General features: G+C 34.5%; 1 protein-coding gene across 1 annotated transcript; it reads right to left on the bottom strand.

Moving 5' to 3' along the window:
• Positions 1-7,693: 7,693 nt before the first annotated feature.
• Positions 7,694-8,394, bottom strand: LOC149241328 (18.0 kDa class I heat shock protein-like). Its single transcript, XM_089367497.1, has one exon. The coding sequence runs from the start codon at positions 8,300-8,302 to the stop codon at positions 7,826-7,828; it is 477 nt and encodes a 158-aa protein (XP_089223623.1). The 5' UTR covers positions 8,303-8,394; the 3' UTR covers positions 7,694-7,825.
• Positions 8,395-21,957: the final 13,563 nt, after the last annotated feature.

Genomic DNA, 21,957 nt, shown 5'->3' with positions numbered 1-21,957 from the left:
CAAAACCAGTTAAGGGATTCCTATGCCTTTGGGAATGAACCTTGAGACCACCTCTACCCCGAATTCCGAAATTCATCCAGAAATTCCAAATCTCAAAACCAAGATAAACATCAAAACACACAATGGCATCTGGAAAAGGAAAGGATAGGCTAAAAACCATTTCATAACCTGGAAAAACCATGCCACCGACAACAAGAGAACCATACACCAACATGAAAAGCCATGCATGTCAAAGCTAGCTAGGAAATCACACATGAAATATGTTACCTACAAGTATATTGTTGAAGCTGCTTGATATTTCTCTTCCTTCCTTGATCCTTACTTTCCTTCCTTCCCTTTGCTTGATTTCCCTTCCTTGCTCCAAAGCTAGAGTGCTCCAAGAAAACTCTAAGTGTCCAAGAATGAGATAGAGAGAGAGAGGATAATGAGAGAGCTCCAACACTGAGGTTACAAATTGATCCTCATAAGCCTTTTTATCAATTAGGCCTCTATTTTCTTCATTTTCCTCCTCACATTCAACCCGTGACCTTTCACCTTCCTTTTCTCCTAATTTCCATTACTTTCATAAACAAATGTGCCAAAAATGCCTTTTTGCATTTTTATGCCTTTGATAATTTCCTTTAGGCATAAAAACATCCATTGATGCCCACTAGGATATATTTGCCTAACATTCAGCTTGCAATACGTGTCTCTTACCTGTGGTCTTATTTTTTTCCTTTATTAACCTTTATTACATGGAATTTTCACGAGGGTTGTTACAATTATTTTATAATATTCCTTAGGAGGCCCATTTTAGACCTCAAAATTTCTCTAATGATGATGACAGGAAAGCAGTTGCGCATTTGACCCCCAAGGTTAGCCAAAGTTTGGATACCAGAGGCCTAGAAAAACTAGAGGATTGGGACTGATAGTAAATGATCTCCACTTATGCCTTTTATTGTGTCCAACCCAATGGTGATTCAATCTCCCTTGCCCACTTCCCACTTGAGGTTCCCACATAGCCATGGTTTGGATTTCATCATACTATGCCAAATAAATGAGGCATTTTTAATTTTTGGGGTTCCACTGCTTACCCATTCCGCCAAGTTGAGGCTTTGCAAGTATTTCTCTTTGATAATCAAGTTCCATATAATTAAACCATTGAAGGCTCTCCACATATTTTTTGTGAGCAGCGCCAGGTTAAAATTTATGGTATCTCTTATACCCCATCATCCTTCATCCATGCTATTGGAGATATATTCCAAACAAACCAAATGTGGTTTCCTAATTTTACCAACCCCACTCCACATGAATCAAGCTATGATAACATTAATATTTTGAGTGACAACTTTATGAAGGAGGAAGATATGCATCCAGTAGATTGAAATTCCTTAAAGTATCACCTTAAACATTATTAGCCTTCCTCCCATGGACAACCATTTATTTTCCCACAAAACCAATTTCTTCTCAAAATTTTGAATCAACCAATTACAATCTTGATTTTAGTACTTGTTTTATTTCAAATGAAATCCCAGGTATCAAAATCCTCTTGAAAACAAGCTAACTTTAACCCCAAAAATGTTGGAAATGTCCTGTGAGACTAGCTCATCTATATAATCAGAGATCAATTCTGATTTTAACATGATCATGATCAGCCAAGATGCCAAACTAAAATTGGAGATGATCTGGTGAAATTCATGTGATTTCGCTAATTTAGCTACTCTAGCATAAAGGATATTGTCCTCTAATAAAAGGTGGGTAGCACGCATGTTTTTTGAGACTCTACAACAGTGGATTCTTACGACCTCCTGAGCAGCTTGAATGCCTCTACTCAACCCATAAATGACCAATATGAATAACAAAGGTGAATGATCTAGGTGGCTCTGGAAAGTCTCAAAAATCAAAGTCTGTCGAAGGTTTTATATTCAAAACCAACCTATGCCCCATGGATCCCAATTGCAACTCATTCGCCTTCACAAACACATGCTAATTGCATAATGAAGTATTCCAATCTTCTTCAATATTTTGCAGACTACCATCCCACCATTCTGTTAATGCAGATTTTCTTTGGATCACCTCATGATCCCATTTCTTGTAGATTTTACAATCAAAACAAATCTTTCTTCAGCCATTTGAGGAGGATGAGCCTTTACACAAGCTTAAACCCTAACAAGTGCTTGCATGTAACACAACATCATGTTCACCTTTCTTCTAACATTGTGTCCTCGTAGCAACACTTGTAATCTCAAGAGCCCTTTCAAATCCCTTAATGCCATATGAGCCAGGTGACCCTAGAAATATGAATATATAGATATGGTAGTATGCTCTTGTATTGATTTTCATCCATAATCCATAAGAACAACAACCTCAATCGTAGCCTGAGCTACCACGATGGTTATTTCTATGCCAAAGGTAGTTGTTGCAGCTACAAAGATGGTTTTCAATCCACTGATTCACCAGCCTATAGTTTGTTGACATTGGTCTGCATAATCTTACATCAACCTGATAACTTTCCCTTTGTGCACCTACAAAGAGACAAATTTTCCAAGGTTTTGTCCCATTCTCTAACTTCAAATCAACGATGTTTCTTTCAATCACTTTCCTGCTCAACACTCTGATCTCTCCATCCACTATGCCAAAACAAACCCTTGGCAACAGAGGTGTCCCCTTGAAGCCAACACTTCGCTCTTTACATGTTTGTCATCTCCTTCCTTGGTTTCCTTCTCTCCACGTAGACACACTTCACATTTTATGCTTCACATTGTATGTAACAGCACAACCAATCCTTCACTATACTTTCCTCAAAATGCAGACGTGTTTTCTGTTTCACACATTCTACTGGCTATGCATGCTTCACACTCAACTTTAGGCTCTCATATTCACTAAGATATTATAATTACCATTGTCGCTTTCATACCAATTGTTAGGATCACAAAGCACCGAGAGAAGTGGTGATGTCTAAAGACACGATTTTTTGGTCCCAATGGCCACAAGGAAAGATTATCATGGATATTTTTTGCCTTTAAATACGCTACATTAAAAATAAATATCATAGGCAAAGCCATGGGTGACCAATCCTTCATTGTACTTTCCTCCAAATGCAAATGTGTTTTCTTCTTCACACGTTCTACTAGCTATCTATGCTTCACACTCAACTCTAGGCTCTCATATTCACTAGGATATTATAATTACCACTGTAGCTTTGATACGAATTTTTAGGATCACAAAGCACCAAGAGAAGTGGTGATGTCTAAAGACATGATTGTTGTGGTCCCAATGGCCACTAGGACAAATTATCATGGATATTTGTTGCCTTTAAATACACTACATTAAAAATAAATATCATAGGCAAAGGCATGGGTTCTCATAAATTTTCTTCTAGGGTTAATTATTCCTATTTTATTTGGAGTTTAATTATGTGGATATGCATGTTTATTTTGGAATAGGGCTTCCAGAATTTTAATTTAATTATAAATAATTATTAGGTAGGGATTTAACCTCCTTGAAATATTCTTGAATATTCTTAATATGATACACTAAACAATGGTTGAGCTTTATCTTCACAACAGTGATGCCTTTTGTTGTTTTAATTAGATTGCTTAATTAAAAAAAATTGCCATATGTACGAGTATCATATGAAATGAGTTGTAGTTTTTTGGTCATGTGCTATTGATAATCCATGGTATTAGCTCATCATATAGTAACAAAGACTATTCACAAATTAACAATCACCATGGTGAAGTGGGGGTAAAATATTTTAATGTTAATACATTTTAAAGTATATTTTTCTATTAATTTTGTCTAAAAGGTAACAAAAAATTTGTTGGAATTGCAAAATTACCATATGTAGTTTGGGCAATCCAAATATCCAAAAAGATTTTCAATGATTTTAACTTATGAAAATTATATATATATATATATATATATATATATATAATTGTGCTCTTAAAAAAGGTTTACAAACAAGGCCACATAGCTAGCATTCCTGCAGCTTAGTTTAACTATTGAACTTTGAAAAGTATGAACTAACTGCCACATTTGAACAAGAGTTACATTTTAGATATTCTCCCTTAGTTTAAGTATAGTTAAATGAGAGTAAAAACAATAAAGACATACATGAATGGACCAACAAAGTTTTTTTCAATAGATGACTTGAGACATATATAGTATGTAGACATTCTAATAAATCAACGCTAAATATAGTTTAAAGATAAGTCAACAAAATTGTACGTAGAAGAACCATAAATCTTATTTACCAATTTTCTTGGCAATATTTCATTTATTTTGACTAATATAAAGAGTATGTTGCTTCTTAGACAACTATGAAAAATATGTTGTCACTATTTGTAATGTTATTAAAATAATATGACTATTTGTAATGCGGTTAAACTAACAATTATACAACTATAAATTTTACCATGTAGTAAAAAATTATACTAATCTATTCCAAAAACACAAATTAACAAGGAACCACTAAAAATTGTTGCACTACAAGCCAAGGAAAATAAATAGTGCCCAACATTATTAAGCATGTGAAATATGCAAAAAAATAAATAAATAAATAAAAAAATTAAAATTAAAATTGACAAAAAATAACCTTTAAAAGAATTTCATGAATTTGTATACTCAAATAATAAAAAAGTGAAATTAAAAATTGCAAAAAAATTTAATATAATAAATTTAGGAACTATCAAATATTAATGAGACATAAAAGTGGAGTTTGGAGTGGATATGAAAACTACACTATTACTTTAGTGTTACTTGTTTGGTATGCCTTGTTAATTTAAATTGCAACTCACTTCTTTATATTCATTATCCGGTTCATCTCTAACCAAACCGATTAGCTTTCCCTAAAACTTCACACATTAATATTCTCCCTTTGCATGATGTGACTACATATCTGAAACTTTGCACATTAAATTTTCACCTTATTGTTCTTTTTCATTTGCTTCCTCACCATCTGTCACCTTAATACATTAAATGTTCTCCTCCTATATGAGGTGACTATATCCCTGAAACATCAAACGTTAATATTCTCCCTTCGCACATTAAATTTTAACCCCATGTATGACGTGATTGCATTCTGAAACTTCACATTAAATGTTCTCCTTCTGCATGAGGTGACTGTACTTGTAGGTTGTTGTTGTGACATAAAATTAGAATGGGGTTGTGAAAGTCGATAAATTTGACGCGATCCACTGCAAATCTCAATTGAACTCATTGACCATGTTATCTATTTATATTCATATAGAAAATTATCAATGTACATACAGGGCTATCCTTTTATTAAAAAGAAGAAAATCTCCAGAGCATAAAGATCAATTAAAATTCTAACTTTCAAGTTTCGTCGATTGATCAACGACAACTAGGTAGTCGGTCACTGTGCACTTCTCCATTGGCCATGCCTCTAACTCTCCATCTATCTGATTTAATGCAACCTAAATGTCCAGTCTAGGGTGTGTCTCTCTACAATATATGTCGGTGGAAAATTAAATGAAATATGAAGAAAAGATGGTCATCATTGTCGGTGTAATGATTGATTCATCCCATCATTATTGCTATGAAAACGTGTTCACTGCGACGCATTAGTAGAGACTTCTTACTCTTTTTGTGGCACTCTCTATTGTAGTCATCACAAAGTTGAGAAGGAGAAGGTTGGATGATTAAGATGAAGATGAATAGAATGTTTTTTATTGTGTTGGGATTGTTAGTAGCAGTAGCTTCTACTTTTCATGTAAACGCAACTCGAAACTTAGAGAATGGAGTACATGACCACCTATATAAGCCCGACAACTTTATCGGAAGTGGAGGAGGCTTAGGAGGAGGTGGCGGTGTAGGGTTGGGAGGAGGAGCTAGAGGTGGCTTGGTTGATGGTGTTGGAGGTAGAGTTTTATCATGGTCTGCACACATTCAACCTTTAAGCAACTTGTTGTCGGTTTTCTACGTATAGATATAAATTAGTTGTTGAATGGTGGAAGAAATCTCCTCCCTCCCTATTCTGTGTCCAAGGAACGATTAGAAATGGGAATCGAGTCAGTGGGAGATGTAAAGCAATCACTTCAATAGATGTTTCAGTGCCAGTACCTTAATTGAATAAGGTTTTAAGCGAGACCGACTAATCCAATGGGCTTGGTCTCAGACTGCTCCAATGAGCTTGGTCTCAGACCCGTTCAAACTAATACAAGTCCTGATGGCGGTGGTTGTACATCACATAAAAATTTTATTTCTAAAATCGTTCGTCATATTTTTTAGTTCACGATTTAGCCCTCAGCAAAACACGAAACCCAAGTCATTTTAATATATACATATTGTCATACTTAAATGTCATAATTACAAAATAAGAAGTCAATTAAATGAAAGAAAATTAAAATTAAAATTAATTTTAAAAATAATTTTTTTTATAAAATAAACCTTGTAAAACGCAGTTTAATTTTTGGTCCAACACCAAATAATTTATGGTCAACATGTATATAGAATGTGATATACCTGCAACCTACAAGATAATAAAAAGATGCAATTCCTCTCCATGCTTGTTAAGTTTATGGTTAAGATGAACCTACTAATCTAATAGATATAAAATTAACTTTAATACCTTTACAAATCTTAAATATTAAAAAAAAAATTGTTAATCCCTAGAAACGTTTTTACTTACAATTAACTTGTATATTAAAAAAACATTAATCCATCTAAAACACTTAATAAACTATTAACAATTCCCTTAAACACTTGATAAACTATTAAACATGCACTTTTATATCTTAAAAAAGAAAAACATTAATCCCATCTAACATTTCCTTGAATAAACTATTAAACATACAAGGGGTCACTTAATAAACTATTAACGATTCCCTTAAACACTTGATAAACTATTAGACATGCACTTTTATATCTCCAAAAAAGGAGAAACATTAATCCCATCTAACATTTCCTTGAATAAAGGATTAAACATACAAGGGGTCAAGTTTGCTCCTTAGAGCAAGCGTCCCTTCAGTATCCATTGTCAATCATATTGGATCCTCCCTTCAATATCCATTGATTGTCCATTGTCAATCATATTGGATCCTCTTTCTTTCTGTGGATTGGGATAAGGGAATTTATTTAAAAAACAAAATGAAAACACGCCCATTGTACAAGAACATATGGATGTTCATGTATGCCTCTTAAACGTTCTCACACCCAAAAAGTGTGAATGCACTTTAAATCAAATATTCTAATCTAAATAACGAATGAAAATAAATTCTAAATCAATGGGAACGAATTCCAAATCAAACACGTCTAGAAAAACACATTATAAAAGCAAATACACTTCAAATAAAATATGATAAGCTAAAGAAAAGGTTGCAAATTTATGTTTCCTTACATTACCAATGTGGGCACATATATGGGTTCTTGTGTTAGTTATCACCAGAGATTTTTGGGGTGTTTCACCGTCCATATTATTCGATAGCACTCTGCAGACCCGTTTAATAACAATGGAAATTAGTTATTAATGAAAACCTTTTACGCAGCACAGCACAGCACGCAGCACAGCAGATGCCCTGAACCTGGGTCTCCTTTTATTATATTATTGAGAAATCGCACAACAAATACAAACTCCTATTATATTATTGAGAAACGCACAACACATACAAACTCAATGTAAGCGATGTAACAACTGGGAATGGGAATGGGAATTGAGAAACGCACAACACATACAAACTCAATGTAAGCGATGTAACAACTGGCAATGGGAATGGAGGTGTTTATTTTCTGGATTGGATAATTGACGGAGGCTTACGACACACATCTACACATTCTGTAACAAGTACACCCTACTGCAACAGCAGACCCAATTTCACCTCTTCAGTCAGCCAGAGATCTCGATGGATTTGGGTTGAGGAGGTTGGGGTTCTGCCTGCTTCGGCACTGTCACTGTCAGCACTCCATTTTCCATGCTCGCCTTGATCTCTTCCATCTTCACATTCTCCGGCAGCCGGAAACGCCGAAGGAATTTTCCACGGGATCGCTCAATGCGGTGCCATTTGTCGTTCTTGTGCTCTTCTTCTTTGCTGCGCTCCCCGCTTATCTGCAGAACTCTTTGGCCCTCTTCCAACTCTATTTTCACCTCCTCTTTCTTCAAACCTGGAAGATCAGCTTTGAAAATGTGTGCCTTTGGCGTTTCCTTCCAGTGGATCTGGGTATTGGCTACGGCAGAAGCTTCCCTTACAAATTGCCCAGATGGTCCCCCGCTAGCCAGATGTGTGAATGCTTGGAAAGGATCCCATACTTCCAAGGAGAAGGGATCCACTGACCTCCTGCCGAAAAAGCTGGGAATTATCGACATTTTCAACTAGTAATGAATTACTGCAATATATGCGATTGGAATGAATATAGAAACACAACACTCTGATCTCAGTGTTTGGATTTCAATTTCAAGATCGATCTCGAATTATACGAAAAGAGAGGTTGGTTTCTATTTTTATAAGATGAGGAGGAACAATCTAGTCGACTCTATGAGGCGCGTTCGAGAGGATTCTCAAATGCTCGCAGGATACTTTACTATTATTGTACACCTGTAAGCTCCAGACCATTCCGAAAAAAAGGTTTCAATTTTCACTTTGCAATACTATTGTAATTTAACCCTTGTACACCCAGAATCCTCCAGGTAATTAGGTATTGTTTCTCCATAACCATCTAGCCTTTCACACTCTTCAAGAAGTATAGCCTACGGTAACCGATGTTGATGATGTGGGGGCGTAGCTCCTGCCACGGAGGGACAGGAACGGGATCTGACGTACAATTTCTCATTGGCGATTTTAACGTTTGAATATTGGGAAAAATAAAAAAGATTAGTTTAATTAATAAATAAGAAGCATAAAAAGCTATTTTTTTGCCCTTGATAATTTTGTTTAAAATTTTTAAAAATTAAGTTTAAATCGTTTAATTTCTGAGGAAAACTTATTTTAAATAATAGAAAATTAGAAGAGAATTTTATTTATTAATTAAATTATGCCAAACGAAAATATTGTAATTGCATTATGAAATATAAGCAATTCTTTTATGTAAGTTTAAATACACTTTATATCAATTAACCCGATCAACCAGTGCTGGGCTTTGTAGTATTTGAAAATTATTTAAATCCACTTTATATCAATTAACCTGATCAACCAGTGCATATGAGCAATCCTCTATGTAAGTTTAAATCCACTTTATGTCAATTGACCGGATTAACCAACGATGGGTTTTGTAGTATTTTAAAATTATTTAAATCCACTTTATATCAATTAAGTGGATCAACCAGTGTTGGGTTTTGTAGTATTTGGAAATTATACATGCCACTATTATTATGGTTTCATTTTATTTTATTTTTACAAAGAAAAAACAGCGTTATGTCTATTAAAGAGAAATGCATTACTTGTTATATGATATCTCATAATCTAGATTACACAAAGCTTTCTTGTGCATAAGGCAGGAACACAAAAAATGATATCGATTCTCAGAATTACAAACAAACGCTAATTCTGATCAGTCATATTACATGAAGAGGTGCCTAAAATATCTGGATATGAAAATAAGGGAACCTCGAATGAAGACATCGAAGGTTGTGAGAGAAAAATTTGAAAGTTATTGGAACCTACACAAAAACGTTAGGCCAAAGGAGACAAAAAGAGGATCCCATTGCTTAGAAGGAAAAGGCACTTGCATTGCTAATTGAGTCGTTGACAAGAATGGAGGAGAAGATCTTCTTCGACATAGCAGGCCAACCATTTTTGGAGACGGAGTCTGCAGACTGATTTTGCTCTTGGTCGACCTGTGAAAGCTTAATTCTCTTGAAATGTTTGATCCAGTGTCTAATCAGTGTCATCCAATTGAATAATGAAGGAGGTCCAAAGGAAGAACTTCCTTGCACCCAATCTATAACATATTTAGAGTGTTTGCAACCGCCATCTCTTCAATTTCCAACCAAGATGCACATTATAAAACTCCCCAAACAGAAACCAATTTAGGTCCGTTGTCTATACCTGCCCCAGCACACCAGTGGAAATTGTATTGCAGACCAACCGTCATAGAAATTCTTACCCCACAACCACAAGAACCATCCAAGGAGGATCCATCAAAGAAACCCACCGGGAGAGATGAATATAATTCTTTGTAAGCACATATCCTCCTTTGTAAAATAACAACCAAGGCCCAATCTCCCAGAGGAATACCACGATCTTTGTATAGGTGGATCTCACATCAGGGGCAACATGCTCAAATATGATGGCGCTCCTACATCGCCAAATTCCCAAAAATATGTAAAGAAAGAGCGTCATGTAAAAATTGTTTTCTTCAATCCAATGTGTGAAACAAGCACTGGTAGAGGATATATCAATCCTGGCAGAAATGCGAAGAGACTTCAACACTTCTTTCTAAATGGTTGTAGAAAAGGGGAAGCCAAGAAGGAGGTGAACCACCTCTTCCTTTGGAGTTCCATCCATAGAACAAATTCGTGGACCTTAGAAGCCCATCTGAATGAGATTCTCCCATGTCAACATCCAATTCTGAAAGGTAAGCAAAAAAAAGACAATTTAATTTAAGAGGGATGTCCCAACTACACATGTCTATCAGCCCTGCAACTTTATACACATGTTGAAAATCCTTTGTAAGAGATACTACTGGATACCAAAGGCCTTTCCAGGAATTCCAGTAGATTGAAATTCCTTAAATTATCACCTTAAACATTATTAGCCTGTTGCCCATGGACAACCATTTATTTTCCCACAAAGCCAATTTATTCTTAAACTTTTGAATCAACCAATTCCAATCTTGACTTTAGTAGTTGTTTGATTTCAAATGAAAGCTTAAGTAGCGAAATCCTCTTGTCAACAAGCTAACATTAACCCCAAAAATGTTGGAAATCTCCTGTGAGATTGGCTCATCTATCTAATCAAAGATCAGTTATGATTTCAACGTGTTCATGATCGGCTAATATGCCAAACCAAAATTGGAGATGATCTGGTGAAACTCATTCCATTTCGCTAATTTAGCTACTCCAACACAAATAATATTGTCCACGAATAAAAGGTGGGTAGTACACATGTCTTTTGAGACTCTGTAACACTGGATTCTTTTGGCCTCCTAAGCAGCTTGAATGCCTCTACTCAACCCATCAATGACCATTATGAATAATAGAGGCGAGTGATCTAGGTGGCTCTGGAAAGGCTCAAAAATCAAAGTCTGTGGATTTCATCGAAACTAGGACTTGATCGAAGAGCTCAACATCCAGACTCCAACAATGCAGATGACACTTAAATCTGACTTCGTATGTGCAAGATATTGGTAGTCACTGTTTAGGTCAAGGAAGTAGGATTTCTGTCGCCACCTAAATTTAAAGCTCAACTAAATTTGGCAGCCCAGACAAATCTTGCAGAACCATTAAATTTGGAGACAACTAACCAAGCGAAAATTTGACACTTATCGACCGCTAAAACTAGTCAAATTGTTGCATGTTACTTGTCGGTGACCCTCAACAAAATCCGATAGGACGATTTTATATTATTATATTAAAATTAAAATGAAAAAAAGTATTCGTTGGCGGGTGGTCAAACCTTGGCAACTGTCTCAAATGAATATAACAATATGTTATTAATGAGGGTGAGGCGCCATTAGCGGACCCGCCACCTAACAAGCCAACCAAAATTGGAGGCTAATAGGACTTGAACTCGCGTCGATCGAGACCAGCCCGCCAACTCATGACCTCATTTATAACAAAACAAATACAACAGAACCTTTAAAAAATCAAACACCAAAGAATGTGCTCCATGGGCGAGGCACACGAGCTTGGCCTTGGGACCTCTACTCACCTAGTCAAGCACTTAACCAAGAGCCAAATATGCCTTCTTATCAAATCCGCTTGCCAAAGGCTATAAAAAATGGAAAAATTTCCATTAGACCAGGTTGAGCGAGAGAGTGAATTAGAAGCTATAGTGAGCACGAAGGTCGAGACCAAAGGGGTCCACTCTGAGCACATTATTTTAGGTAGAATATTTTGAGGAATATTCCATAGAATATTTTGAGGAATATTCCATAGAATATTCTAGATTCCAAAGAATATTCTTGCAGCAAAATCTTAAGGAATCTAAAAGATTCTTTGGGTGCCAAATTTTGGCAGTGTCGGAAAAGTGCCAAGTTTAAACTCATCCGAACTGATTTTTTGCTAGAAGTTTGATGGTGCAGAATGTTTCTTCATTTGAGTATCTGAATTTTCATCCATCCTCAGAAGAGAATCTTGGGAGAAATCTAAAAGATTCTCGAGGAGCCCAGATTTGACCATGACAGAAAAATGTCATATTTATACTCAAATAATAATAATTAAACCCTATCAAACAATTCATTAATCACTTAAAAAATTATTAAATATGCCAAGGCTTAATTTTACTCCTTAGAGCCAGCATCCCCTCAATATCCATAGTCAAATATAATAGATGATCCTTTTTCTTTCTACAGGATAAGAGAATTTAGAATAGAAAAAAAAAAGAAAACACACTCGCTCATTGTACAAAGAACATATGGATGTTCATGTATGCCTCTTAAACATTCTCATAGCTAGAAAGTGTGAATAAACTTTAAATCAAATATGCTAAGCTAAAGAATGGAAATAAATGGGCATAAATTCCAAATCAAATATATTTAGAATGTGGTGGTCATATGGTATATGTTACGGTCACATGGGGGTCATATGGTGTATGCTACATACTCGAGAAGACACAATGTGGATGTTGGAATTAATGTTTGATGATGTGCAGGTGTCGAGGAGAAATGATGTGGATGTCAGAATTAATGTTTGATAATGTGGAGTTGTCGAGAAGAAACGATGTGGATGTCGGAATTAATTTTTGATGATGTGGAGGTGTAGCTCCTGCCACAAAGGGATGAGACCAATTCTTTTTTACTTCAATATTTTCACGTTCAAGTACTGGAAAATAGAAAAACATTGTAATTCCATTATATACTAGCAATTGCATCGAGAGGTGCAAAGAATGTCAAAAGCTCAAGAAACCAAGTATTTTGCTTTCTACTATCAATACATGTGGTTGTCTTCCATTGCGTCTCAACTTTGTTGTATTTGTCTCTCCTCCCTTGTGGCTCTCCCTTGTGGCTCAAATCATTTCGTCTCAACTTCACTATCTATGTCTTTCTCTATGTGGAGGGTGAAGAAGAAGTGAAGCGTAAACTCAAGTTAATTTGCCACTTGTGACTAATATATGTTAATCTGCCACAAGACCATTAATATAATTTCTTTGGATGTAATTATACATTCAATCATTATCCTAAGGCATATGATCCATTTTATAATAAACAACCATCACAATAATTTAACCTTGCCCAATACTAAAGAAACTATTCATTTTTCGCCATTAAATCTAACTTTTATGACTAATAAATTCATATAAATTAATAAGAATAGATCAAAGACAATGATACCTTCTTACTCTAGTTTCCAAAAAAGATTCCATCAATTTTTAAAGGAGTGCAAATGAGTGGATTGCAGTCTCCAACAACCCACCCCGTTTCCCCACTAGCTAAAACAACAATTTGATTGAAGTCATGATCAATTAAGAGTAACAATTAGCTCTAATACCATGTTGGAAATTGGACATGCTAGGAATCAAACCCAAAACTTCCCCCTAGCTAGGGAGATCCTCTTCAAACCATGCAATTTTTGCATGATGGGTATTCATATTGATACAATGTCAAGGCGTAAATTGATATCTCCAACATTGACACAAAACATAAATATGCACCTTTTGAAAAAGGTTACATATGAGAAAAGGAAAGAACATGAATTCATATCATAGTTACTATGTTCAAATGGATCCCAAACCTTTCAAATCAGTCAAGGCCAAACCTCTATATCTCTCCTTTTTAAAAAGGAAACGAGAGGATAAGAAAAAGCATATAAAAGTTTTTTTTCAAGTACCTACCATATCTATAAATGTATACCATTTTTTTAATTTCTCATTTAAATGTTTTGATGTGATTATTTAATCTTTTTAGTATGTATAATTTCTATATGCCATATTTCTGACCCATCGTCGATTTGCCAGCTACATCCCCAATCTACTCTTAGCATAAAGGAAAATAGGTTGTTAGCAGTTTGCTTTGGATTTTCAATATTTTCAAGGGCGTTGGACATGCATCGTTCAACAGATCGCAATTTTTGAAATCAAATTGTAGGTTTTTTTCTTTTTCGGTTTTTTACAACCTTACATTGAGTTGCATCTTCCAACATGGACTATTACAACCAAACACAATTAAGCAAGTGAGCCTATCAGGGGCGAACATTTTTCTTGGGGATTAGAAAATTTGTTTGTTTGCCATTTTTTTCTTGCTATTTAAAATTTTGAAAAGAAACTATGTAAAGTATTTTATTAGTCCAATGTTTAGGGTAGACACTTAGCCATTATCATGAATTAGAAAGCCTAATATTCTACATTTTACTTTTTTTTGGAAATCCTTTTTATTTTATAATATTTGAGGTATCTTATTAAAGCAAGATATTTACATTTATTAGTTTTTGTTTGTGAGTGTTTTTTCTTAATGTTTCTTTATAGTAGGTAAATGATTTTACAATTCTTATTTGGCAATGACTACTTTTCCTTCTTCAATTTGAAAGTAAGAGATATTTTAATTTTAGTGTCAAAAAGTCAAATCATTGCTTACACATTTTTCCTAATTAGGTTCATATAAATTCATTTTAACTGAGTATAAAAAATAAATCACAAATTATAGAGATGGTAACTTTGGTTATGGAGGAATCGGCGCATTTTTCAGGCCTCCTGCCTGTCTTTGCTCTCCATCCTGTCCAGCGCAATATTATACAGGTCTCATATGGAACGTGTTCTTCCCATATGCCATTTTCAGGATACATGCGCTCCCATTTTGATTAGCTCTCTCCCAGCTGTTCCACTTTCCACGCATCTCAATATCCGGTTTATAGACCGCTGCTGCTCTCTTATATATTTTGAATCATAGCCTTTATGCTGCTGATACATCACATGTGCAACTTCGGAACCATGTATACATATTTTCTGCGCTCTTATATTCCGTCTTATAGCCTTCTCACAGGTTGTTTTTGCTATGGTAATTACATCGCTGATGCTCTCAACTTCGGAGCCATGTATACATATTTCCTGCGCTCTTATATTCCGTCTCATAGCCTTCTCACAGGTTGTTTTTGCTATGGTAATTACATCGCTGATGCTCTCTTCTATATTATAACTCTTAGCCTTTTCAGGCGGCTGATACTCTCCATATTGGTGTATATTCCAAGACTACGGTCATATGTAACATGATCCATATCTCAATACAATATGTCGATTTTTTCCTACTGAAAAAAAAAAACTTTAGTGTCAAAAAATTTATTTAACCATTTTTCTAAATAATTGTCCTTTTTTTTTTCATATAGATTGATTTTAAGTTTATCGGGTCATCTTAATTCTACAATTGAAACCAACATAAATATTTCTAAAAGCCATCCAAACAAAATACAACAAATTATAATACAAATCAGAGAGATTTTAAAGAATTTAAATTCTCTTAAAGCATTTTAAAGCATGAAATGAACGGTTGCATTTGCTTCCAGTGATAAATATCCAATAGACCAAAAATTCTGGAAGCTGGAACGGTAATAAATGTTAGACTCAGTTAAGCTTTTAGTTTGATCAAATGAAAACTAAAAAAGGTCGGAACTCATCCTTTTTGCTTTCATCGAATCCAATGTGATTTCGGTTGTCTTTTACTGATAGAATCAAATAATTGCGAAAATTCATGGGCTGGAGCTGTGAATTTTAGTCTGGCTACGAATCTACGATAAAATCTGACATGAATTCAAGGGATGGAGAGGTTTTCTGTTCGATTTTTTTGTCAGAGTCCGCACTCGATAAGAAAAAATTCCTCATCACTCGATAAGAATGGGCTTCTTCATGGATTCATGTGACTTGTTCATGCTCATGATTTTTTTCTACATGGTATTTGGTGTTTCTTGGGGCAGCACGCCCAAGTCAGTAATGACCACGATGTGCTTTTTCAGATTCTGGCTGGGCTTCGGCATCCGCGGAGATTATCTTTGAGGAAACACCTAAAATTTTGAAGATTAATAATTATATTTTATTTTTTTGGGAAAAATTCACTAAATTTTTACCAAAATGAATTTTTATTGTTTTTGGGCAAAATTTACTTGCTCATATTTATATTCATTTTTAAATTTTTAAATATTATAATAAATTTACACATATTTTTTAGGTACCTATATATTATAATATAAAAAAGCTCTATTATATTTGTTTATATCATTCTGATATATTTATGTTGGGTTTTAATATGTTATGTGTCAACTTTTTGTTGAGTGCACATATTTATCATACTCATTAACATATATTTTATAAAATCTAAAATTAAGATGAATTTGTATCTATTTTTAATATGTGAAGTGTCAAATTCACATTAAATATGAAAATAAGTAACACATTATTCAAATAGTTTAATCATAAAACCTTTTGGAAATCTGAAATTAAAATGAATTTGAATCCATTTTTCATATATTAAGTGTCAAATTCATATTAAATATGTATGAAAGATTTTTGTATCTACTTGATAATAAGCAACACATCATTCAAATATTTTAACCATAAGATATTTTATATTTCATTGCTTTATCCAAAAGAAAAAATAAGCTCTTGAAATATTTCAATTAATTTAGATAAATAAAGTTTTTCTCCTTTAACATATTTAAATATATGGCATACCTCTCCATGTATGTTTATATTATAATTAATATGCAAAAATCTATTTTAACTTTACATTTAACATAGGTTTATAGGGATAAAATTTTGATCTAGTTTGGGATAGATTTCAGATTATGAATATATTTAAGTTGTTTTAATATGATACATTCTAATTTTATATTAAGAATTGAACAAATTACAAATTTTTTATATATTGGAAAAAAGAAAGTATTTATGGAGAAAGTGAGATTTATAATTATTATTATTATATGTTCAAGTTGATATAAAACTATTAAGATTCAAACAATGTCATTCATGTTTTTGTTAAGATCACAAAACATCTAAAGAGGGGGTGGTCTCTAAATACATAATTGTTGTGATCCTAATCACCATTGGTACAAATTAACATGAATCTTTTTTGCCTTTAAACATGCTACAATAACTGGTACAAATTAACATGAAGCTTTTTGGCCTTTAAACATGCTACAATAAAGATAAATACCATAGGCAAAACCATGGGTGCCCATAAACCCGGAGCCAAAAAACCACAAGTGATTAAGTTAAGTTTACCTGAACCACCATAACAATCCCCCCCTTAAATTATTTAAGAAAGATTAACCTGGTCCCATTTGTTAACCATCTCACAAATGAGATGTCATATTCTCTCCCTCAAGCCAAGATACTAGTATACCTACTAGCCTAATACCTCTCCAAGTGGCCCATTCCACAACTTTATGACTCCATCCACCATTGCGCTACATGTATGTCTTATCAAAGTATTGAGGTATTATAACAATGTGTGCTCTCGTGCAACATGTATGCCCGAACATCAAGGCTTATAACTTCCCAAGAAAATACACCTACCTATGACAAGATTTCACAAGTTGGACCAAAACCCTTAGGGTTTCCACACATCACACATTGGCTCCTTCACTCTATACCACTCCATCTTCAATCTTTCTATTATCTATACCATATGTCTATATATATCTTTCCTAGTCCGTAACTTGATTCGTCATTTCAACACAACTTGCACTTGCTTGGTCCACATAATCTCTCATTAGCAAGAGCAACGTCTATCAATTTAGTGGGAATCATTCTCTTTTATCATAACAATCACATCATTTCACAGCACATACACACGCTCTACCAGGTAACTTTTCCATGGCCTCCAAAACATGTTTTCCATGCTACTTTACCAATCTCAATAAGACCCTTCTCAACCATATGGCCTCGTTCCTCTTATATTAGTAAATCACTACCTGCAATGTTCACTTTATATCATGTATGTTGATCTACCAATGGTTCTCTATACAACACTTCAACCATTAATGGATCTCAACCCATGCACAACACCTAACTGCCATTGTTATTGAGAGATACTTGACCTTATTATCCTCCATGTGGATCTCACAATTACAACAAGCACTCAGTGCACCTAGCCACATGCAATCTAGTATCTTTTTGGTGCCATAACCCACTATTCTTGTTCAATCAAACCTAACTTATATCCATTATAAATCCCTACTATAATAGATACTCAAACTACAGGGGAAACCATTATAGTGTGCGGGCATTGCGGGGCACTTTGCCTAGAATTCAACATTCTCCATCACTACTGCCAAATACACAAGCATGACATCTACGAGTTAATGACCTTCAAAACCAACCTATGCCCCATGGATTCAAATTGCAGCTCATTCACATTCACAAACACATGCTAATTGCATAATGAAGTATTCCAGTCTTCTTCAACATTTTACCGACTACCATCCCACCATTTTGTTAATGCATATTTTCTTTCGATCACCTCATGATCCCCTTTCTTGTAGAGTTTACGATCAAAACAAATCTTTCTTCATCCATTTGAAGAGGATGAGCCTTTACACAAGCCTAAACCCTAACAAGTGCTTGCATGTAACACAACATCGTATTCACTTTTCTTCTAACATTATGTCCTCATAGAAACACTTGTAATCTCAAGAGCCCTTTCAAATCCCTTAATGTCATTTGAGCCATGTAACCATAGAAATCTGACTATATAGCTATGGTGGCCTGCTCTTCTATGGATTTTCATCCATAACCCATAAGAACAACAACCTCAGTCATAGCTTGAGATGCCACGATGGTTATTTCTATGCTAGAGGTAGTTGTCGCAGCTACAAAGATGGCGTTCAATCCATTGATTCACCAACCTATAGTTTGTTCACATTGGTCTGCATAATCTTACATCAACTTGATAACTTTCCCTTTGTGCACATGCAAAGAGAAAAATTTTCCAAGGTTGTGTCCCATTCTCTAACTTCAGATCAACCATGTTTCTTTCAATCGCTTTCCTGATCTACACTCAGATCTCTCCATCCACTATGCCAAAACAAACCCTAGGCAACAAAGGTTTTCCCCTGAAGCCAACACTTCGCTCTTTACATGTTTTATGTCTCCTTCCTTGGTTGGCTTCTCTCCATGTGGACACACTTCACATTGTATGCAACACCACAACCAATCTTTCATTGTACTTTCCTCCAAATGCATATGTGTTTTTTGTTTCACACATTCTATTGGCTATCCATACTTCACGCTCAACTCTAGGCTCTCATATTCACTAGATCTTATAATTACCACTATAGCTTTGTTACCAATTGTTAGGATCATAAAGCATCGAGAGAGTGGTGGTGTCTAAAGACATGGTTGTTGTGATCCCAATGGCCACCAAGACAAATTAACATGGAGATTTTTTGCCTTTAAATAGACTTCATTAAAAATAAATATCATAGGCAAAGCCATGGGTGCTCATAAACTACTGGTAACTTGACCAAGTCAAGTTTACTAAGACCACCCTAAAAATTTTCTTCTAGGGTTGATTATTCCTATTTTATTTGGAGTTTAATTATGTGGATATGCATATTTATTTTGGAAGAGGGCTTCCAAAATTTTAATTTAATTATCAATAATTATTAGGTAGGGATTTATCTCCGTGGAATATTCTAGAATATTCTTAATATGATACACTAAACCATAGTTTAGCTTTATCTTCAAAGTAGTTATGCCTTTTGTTGTTTTAATTAAATTGATTAATTAAAAAAATCTAGAGGTAGAACCACCTTAACCCGTTGGAGTTTACTTCTTCAATATCGCTCTTTATAAAGGAAGGATATTGATTTTAAAAGGAAGGTCATTACGTGTATCTGCTTGTCTCTGCTAAGGAAGGATATTGATTGCCTGTATCTGCCCATCTCTGTTAAGGAAGTATATTGATTGATTAAAGGAAGTCTCGGTGGAAGGCATAATTCTAGGAGGCATTATTGGGATAGTTCAATACATCTTGAAATTCCATTTAACAACTCATATGAACAAGTATCATATGGTATGAGTTGTAGTTTTTTGGTCACGTGGTATTGATAAGCCATGGTATTAGTTCATCATATCGTAACAAAGACTATTCACAAATTAACAATCACCATAATAAAGTGGGAGTAAAATATTTTTATGTTAATATATTTTAAAATATATTTTTCTATTAATTTATCTAAAATGTAAAAGAGATGTGTTAGAATTGCAAAATTATATCGAAAAAGATTTTGAATGATTTTAAATTATGATAATTATACTTGGGATATATATATGGTAAACAACATGCCGATTTAAAAATAACATAATAACAAAGGTGATCAAATAATTAATGAAAACCTTTTACGCAACACAACAAAAGCCCTGAACCTGGGTCTCCTTTTATTATATTATTGAAAAACGCACAACACACAGACACAATGTAAGCGATATAACAAATGGGAATGGGAATGGGAATGGAGGTGTTTATTTTCTTGGTTGTATAATGGACGACGGCTAAAGACACACATCTACACATTCTGTAACAACACTCTACTGCAACAGCAGGCCCGATTTCACTCAGAGATCTCGATGGATTTGGGTTGAGGATGTTGGGGTTCTGCTTTCTTCAACATTGTCACTGTCAGGACCCTGTTCTCCATGCTCACCTTTATCTCTTCCACTTTTGCATTCTCCGGCAGCCGGAAACAGCGAAGCAATTTTCCATGGGATCGCTTAATGCGGTGCCATTTATCGTTATTGTGCTTCTTCTTCTTTGTTAGGAATTGAAGGCCTATATTTAACTTGAATTTGATATGGCACAAGAATTTGCTTAGGAATTTTAAAAGAACTAGCTAAAACAGCTAAAGAGTTTGCATGAATATTTTCATCCCTTGGAATAAAAGTGATGTTAAATACTTGGAAGAAATTATCCACTGAATCACATACCTCATTTCTATAATATCTAAGTCTAGGATGTTTTTTTTGACAAATATTCCTTGTTTAATAATGAGCTCTGAGTCACGGAATACACTTATATTTTTCACTTTAAGAATTTTGGCTAATTCCAATCCTAGAAGGAAGGCTTCATATTCTACTACATTATTTGTCACATCAAATTCAAGCTTATAGGATTGAGTTATATTCTCTTTTTCTGGTGAAACTAGTACAATACCAACTCCATCTCCTTCCTTTGAACAAGAACCATCGAAGTATAACCTCCAAATATCAGTCTTAATGGTCTTTGGTTTTTCTACAATGTCTTCAATACTAAACTGAGTCTTTTGTAAGTTATTTGATGATAATTCAAAACATCCAAAGTCTTGATCTATTGCATAAATGGAATGATTTCTTGCTTGATCTGATTTGCAAACAGTATTCATGAATCTTACTTCTCTGTATAATTTAAGATGCTCACCCCCATATACAGGAATGGTAGCATAAGACATGTCCATTTGAAGACTTCCTCCTAATTTGGCACAACATGATCTTGATAATAACATGCCAAATTTAGGAGGGATATTAGTAACTACAGTGTATAATGCCACACTCTTAACATGGATTTGAGCTAAGGTTACCACTAAATCCTTTATAAGTCCAAGACAGGGTACTTTCTTGGAATCAAAAGTATATAGATCATGATAAGTTCGGGTAACCTCTAATTGAAGTTGGTCCATGATTACCTTTGGCATCATATTATGGGAGGCTCCAGAATCTAACATGCAGTTGTATAATAAGAAATCATGAACTTTTAGAGTAACATAGAAAGGTGGTACATTTTCATCAATCATATCTGAGCTGAGACCAAAGACTACTGAAGGTTTTTCATCTTGTAAGCTTATTACATCTCCTTTAGCATCAACACTTGATGACTGGATCCATTTAGAAACTTGATTTTTATATC

The sequence above is a fragment of the Pinus tabuliformis genome, chromosome 8 (genome assembly GCF_031772625.1).
Source record: "Pinus tabuliformis cultivar Carrire ecotype Pingquan chromosome 8, CPIR1, whole genome shotgun sequence".
NCBI classification, from domain to species: Eukaryota; Viridiplantae; Streptophyta; class Pinopsida; order Pinales; family Pinaceae; genus Pinus; species Pinus tabuliformis.
Note: the sequence above shows the minus strand (reverse complement) of the source record. Positions and strands in the feature narration are given on the sequence as shown.